Source organism: Balaenoptera borealis (assembly GCF_965194805.1).
Source record: "Balaenoptera borealis genome assembly, chromosome: 8".
NCBI classification, from domain to species: Eukaryota; Metazoa; Chordata; class Mammalia; order Artiodactyla; family Balaenopteridae; genus Balaenoptera; species Balaenoptera borealis.
The window spans coordinates 118,733,680-118,739,536 of record NC_138865.1 but is presented as its reverse complement, the minus strand read 5'-3'; the positions used below and the strand labels follow the sequence as shown (position 1 = coordinate 118,739,536).

The 5,857-nt window shown below is 46.1% G+C and overlaps 1 protein-coding gene across 7 annotated transcripts in view; it reads left to right on the top strand.

Moving 5' to 3' along the window:
• Window positions 1–11: 11 nt before the first annotated feature.
• Window positions 12–5,857, top strand: part of DDX31 (DEAD-box helicase 31) — a 135,602-nt gene continuing 129,756 nt past the window's right edge. For 4 of the 7 annotated variants that reach the window (XM_082400753.1, XM_082400754.1, XM_082400750.1 and 1 more), the window contains exons 1-3: window positions 12–489; window positions 5,209–5,471; window positions 5,578–5,653. In XM_082400753.1, the coding sequence (XP_082256879.1) occupies window positions 394–489; window positions 5,209–5,471; window positions 5,578–5,653 (435 nt within the window). In that variant the 5' untranslated portion in view covers window positions 12–393. Of the gene's footprint in view, window positions 494–5,208; window positions 5,472–5,577; window positions 5,654–5,857 lie in introns of all 7 variants that reach the window. The other 3 variants (XM_082400755.1, XM_082400751.1, XM_082400752.1) reach the window with 2 other exon arrangements.

Genomic DNA, 5,857 nt, shown 5'->3' with positions numbered 1-5,857 from the left:
CCTGGGGCAACTAAGGTGCTGAGGGAACAGTAACCCGGCGGCAAAGGAAAGAAACATTGGTTCGATGGGGCACGTCTCTTCTTGTTTCTCAAAGGAATTCAAAGAACTGCACGGCATGAACTGTGGGGTTGAGTGTGACTTGACACCCCCCTGCCATAGGCCAAGCCACGGGGGACGCCAAACGGGGCGGCCGCCTCGCCCTGGGGCCCTGGGGCCGCGGCTTCGGTCTCTAGTAGCGCGGGGCCGTGTGTTCGCGGGCTCTTTGGGACCCGGAAGGCGCGCGGGCGCAGGACCCGGCGGGGCAGCTACGCGGGGTCCTCGCGCACGTCTCACGTGGGTCCGAGCGGAGTGGAGGTCCCGGTTCGTGAGGTCTCGACTTTCCTCTCCGCCGGCATGGCAGCAGCCGACGGAGTGCTTCCCCACGTTCCCGAGTCCCGGGCCGCCGTCCCCACGACGTCCTCCAGACCCCGCCCAGCCCAGTCGAGGCGGGTGAGTTCTGACCCGGTTTCGGATTCGTTCGCACCCGGGGCCGCGGCGCGCCGGGACCTACCGCCTTGCCTCTCGGTCGGGGTTCGAATTACTTGCGGAGTTAAGAGGGGAAAGTCAGATATCGGGCAGCTCCTGGAGTCGCTGAGCAACACGTGTCTGAGACCGGGACACCATTCTGCGGAGACGTTCTTGGAGGGAGCGTAGCGGGTGTAGACGGGCGGGAGCTGGCGCGGGCTGCTAATTGGAGGCAGGGATCTGAGACTGTCACTCGGAGAAGTTAGGAACTGACGCTCGCGCGAGAGGCCCAGCTTGTCACTTACCAAGCGCATCTCTAAACTTTCAGCCGCCCTTTCCTCGACTCTAAGGGTCGTTTGTTTCGGGAATGAGGACTGGAGACTAGAAATTTCTTTGAAGAGTTTTCAAAACTGGGGTGTATTTTCATCCACGTGCAGTGAAGGGGGAAAAGAAAATACAACTCATCAATATAATCCCCTCATTACGTGAGAAAAAGATGCCTTAAATTTAACCCAAGCCAGAGCTGAAAATTGGTTTAGGATGGTTGGCTTAGCTCCTAGGAAAGAGAAGGGCTGCGGGGCAGAAATCTGTTGGAAGATCATGTTGCCTTAATGACCAGGAAGGTTACAGTTTGGTGCCATGGAAAGTGTGTGTGTGTGTGTGGCGGGGGGGCGGTTCTTGAACAAGCATCACTTTATGCCATTGAAAAATTGCCAAAGTTCGGTTCAGTTCCTTTCAACCAATGTGGTGACGCTGAAACTCCTTGAGTTCATATAAGCTTACATCAGCTCATACCCACTGTCTGGATTATTGTCTAGATTTTTTTTAGTGATAATCAACTTCAGGATTTAGAGGCTTGTAAGGACTTTTCAGCTGGGTGATGTTGTAGCTGCATCTATGCCGAGGGGGCGGGGAAGTATCAGTACCAAAGAGCCAATTGGGAACGTGGAATTTGGAGTGGGGTAGACCTGGGATTTGACCTTGCAACATGCTAGCTCTGTGACCTTGAAGAAATTACTTCACCTCTCTGATCCTCACTTTTCCTATCCATAAAATGAGAACAATAATTTCTACTTCATATAAGGCTATTATGAAGATTAAATGAGATAATATACATAAAGACTCCATACGTTTTCTGGCCCATAGGAGCACTTAATACATGTCAATTATTTTTAAAAAAAGTCATATTGGCTCCATTTTGGGTAATAGAATTGCTACATCAGGAGGTCAGTAGGGTGCTTGTGCCATGTACATGCCTAGTAACTAACACATAGAAAGCACTTAGTAACACTTTGTGGAGTGAGTTGAATAAATAAATGTAAGCTATCTGGTTTTATGATTGCTTGAACCACTGTGTTAAAAAGATATTAATCAGGTGATGATCACTGTCTGCAGTGGCCTTGTCTGCACCTACATTTTTGTTTATGTCTTGAATGAGAATTATGTATATGCTGATCAAATTTGCTAGTAGCCTGAATTTGGGTTGAGTAGCTCATATACTGGACTTGGAAAGACCTTGACAGCTTAAATTATTCTCTACCTAATGCTATGCAGAATGTTTTTTCTAAAAAAAAAAAAGAAAAGAAAAAAAAAACAAATTTATTGTAGGAAATTTGGAAAGTAAATGAAAAAAACAGAACAAAACCCACCCATGATTGTCATACTCAGAGATAACTCTGGGTAACATTGTGGTATATATCCTTCTGGAAAACAAACAGAACAAAATTGGGATCAAACTATACATGATGTTTTCTAACCAAACAAGATACATTTTCTAACCAAACAGGATACATTTACTAGATGGTGTTGTAGCATTGTTGTTAGGAACCCAGGGCGTGGAACTAGTGTCTGGGCAAAGCCTTGATCCCTCAGTGATCCTGGGGCAGATTACCTCACTTCTCTGCCTCTGTGTTCTCATCTTAAAATGGGATGATGCCAGTACCCTATGGATAGATGACATCATTCGTGTAAGTATTTAGTATACTTCCTGGTGTATAGTAACTACTGAATACGTTTATTAATATCAAAGACATGGCATGTAGACTGTTAGGGCGGGATGGACCCTAGAGGTCACCTGCCATAATCCCCTCATTATGCAGGTGGGGGAGCAGACTCAGGGACTTGCTTGTGTTTAGAAGATCCAGATGTGTCCCTGCTCTTCTCTGCTCAAATGCCACCTCATGAAGCATTCCTGTATCTTTGCCTCCCTTCCCCTCGCTGTGGGCCATGGTAGTCTTACTTCATGTTTTGTGCCCAAATAACCCTTTGTCCATACCTCTTCTGTAGTACAAATATAGGTTTGGATTTGCGATTTTACACTTTCGTCTCTTCCACTAGTCTGTGACTTCTTCAAGGGCTTGTGTAATCTTTGTATCTTCAGAACCAGGCTACTTGATGGTGGTCAGTTTTTTAAATGAATGTGTTGTGGATGCTGGTGGGGTGCAGGGGAACTAACAAGTAGAATAGATCCAGATCACGGAAAAGGATAATTCCATCACGTGTTATTCATTAATCTTACAGTTATTTATTGAGCACTTACTTTGTGCCAGACGTGGTCCTGTGCAGGGGATTCAGTGCTATCTGGGACAGGCTTGTCCATTTCTTCCAATCTAATGGGGAAGACAGACATCACACAATGAATTACGTGCTGTATTTATTATTTTACTGAGTGCTGCAAAGGAGAATAAGGGTGCCAGGAGAGGTAAGAACAGGCACCCTGGTTTGACAGGTGGAGAGAGGAGGTCAGGAAAGCCTCTTCTGAGGACGCAGCAGGTAGCCCTAGATCTGAAGGATGAGTATGAGGGGAGGGCTAGGGACATGGGTGTAGGAGTAACATGTGCAAAGGCCCCGAGGAGAGAAGGAGCTTGGTACATTCTAGGAATTTAAGGAAGTCCAGGACGGCAGAGGGTAAAGCTGAGACTGGTGAGATGGGCAGAGGTTAGATTCTAAAGGGCTTTGTAGCTCGCATTACACATTTTCAATTTTAGCCGAGCAATGGAAAGCCTGCCTGATACTGTGCTTAACTCGGAACACTTGCCTGTTAGAGAGAAGTTGACATGGGAATAAAGAGTGACCGGGATGGTAAGGGATCTAAAGTTTGTGTCCTGTTTGGGATATTTAGTCCAAAGAAGGAGGAAAAAGAGGAGTTCTGTGATGAATGAAGGAATGTTACATACAAGAGTTGCTGCAGAAAGCAAACTGCAAACTAGTAGATGGATCTTCCAGGAGACAGGTCTTGCCTGGATGTCAGAAACAGCTTCCCAGCCCCTAGAACTTGGTTGGGGACAGAATGGGCTGCCTCATGGGATGGAGAACAGTAGGAGGAGGTGCAGGCAGGAGCTGCAGGGCCGCCTGTCAGGGGGTCTGGTGATGGGAAGTCCACACATGCGTTGGGGGGAGAGGCCTTTGGGCCTTTTTGTGCTCCAAGAGCCTGTGGGTCTGTAAACCAGGTAAGATCTGCACATTTCATTCCGTCTTACAAATGATTCAAGAGACCTGAAACTTGACTTCATCTCTTTTTAGTCTGAAAATTTGGGACTTCGTAAAAATAAATTTGTAAAATTTGTAAAATGAAGCAGGTCAGTACCTACTTCATTAATACTAAATATTAATACTAAATATTTGAAGTTGTATGTATCGAATTACTTATCTATAGGAGCCCTTAGGGTTGCCAGGAACAAAGAACTATTGTTATTGCTAGGTTAGTCAAAAGCTGACAGTCATGGCTAAAGCAAGCTGATGTGTACACAGAAGTCATGATTTCAAGCCAAGAGGAAAATAACATATTCCAAGAGAAACCAGAACTCCACAGTAACAATTCCTAGCTACTCACAGGATGTTTTTATATTCATGTGTAATGTAAATTGGAAGAGAAGGCCAAGGAAAATAGAGGAATTGGATGAACTTCTCCTAGGGGAAGTTTGGACATCGTACATTTAACAACATTCATGTTATGGAAATGAGAAGCAACAGGCAAGAAAATGTCCCGTATTGTAGCCTGTAATCGGCGATCAGACAGGGAATGGAAAGGCGAGGAGAGTTGGAAGTAATTGCAGTAGAGGTGATGGATGGAGCTGAATTCTCATTTGGAATGGAAACGGTGAGGAGGAATCGTCTCCAAGCCATCTGAATCTGGGGGAGCAGCTTGAGGGCAGAGAATGACGGCGATCCAAGCGCTCTGGGGTGGAGCGGTAATAAAGGTTTCCGCTTCCTGGGCATAAGCTGGGATGCAGCATCCCACATGTCATCACCGATGGGCTTTGTTGGCGGCAAGATAAAAGATTCATTTCCCCTCTTCCTCGTCCTTGTCATGTGCATGGATTCCTAGAGATTTGGATTGACTCAGCTTGCACACTTCGCAAGGTGGGTCCTTTTCTCCCCGCAAACAGACTCCCATTTGTTAAAATTCAGCCTGAAAAATGTTTCTTCCTTCTTGATTATCTTGGTGGAGTTGAAGGTTAAGGTGATTGGTGAGGTCTAGTAGATGGATCAGCTGAGGTTTGTGGGTGTTTTTTTTTCCCTTTTTGGGGGAAAAAAAAAGGGCTGAGTCAAAGAATCTGATTGCAGACCCTAAACTGTTGCTTGACATATGGGGCGTAATGGTCTCTGCAGGGAGAGATGCAATTCTGTGGGCAGTCAGGCTTCACTCTGAGGTCTGTTTTCATGGACTAATGCATCTCTTGTCACTCTTGCCTTTTGGGAAAGATGCAGCAAGCAGCGGCCACCAAAAGAAAATACCGAGCGTCCAGTGAGGCTCCCCCAGCGAAACGGAGGAGTGAAACATCATTTCTCCCGGCCAAGAAAACTACTGCTAAAGAAACTCCAAGGACTTTTAAGGGGAAGGCACAGAAAACGTTTTCTCCCAAGAGGTCCTCAGGTGGTGCGAGTGATGGAAACCAGGAACGGAAACCGGGCATTAAGACTTCATCCCTGTTTAAAAACAACCCTGAGATTCCAGAACTCCACAGGTATGTCCACGTGTAGACGCCCTTCGAGAATAAAAGGAATTAAGTGTCTTCTGCCTTTTTCTTTGTTTCTTGGAACTGATGCCTGCGTCTTGTTCGTCATTTGCAGACCTGTAGTAAAGCAGGTGCAAGAAACAGTGTTCACTTCAGATGCTTTTCAAGCCCTGGACCTCCACCCACATCTAGTAAGTATCCCTCCGTGTTTTATTGGTGTGTCGATTTTTTGGGTCTGTTTGTTCATTCAGAATGTCTGTGAAATGACAGTTCGAGGAAGAAAAAAAAATCAAAGAATGGTTATTTTTGCGTCAAGTTACCTGGATGAACTCAGATTGATAAGATGCTCTTCCAGGACCGTTCACGTGAACTCACGAGTCTGTTCACTGTTCCCA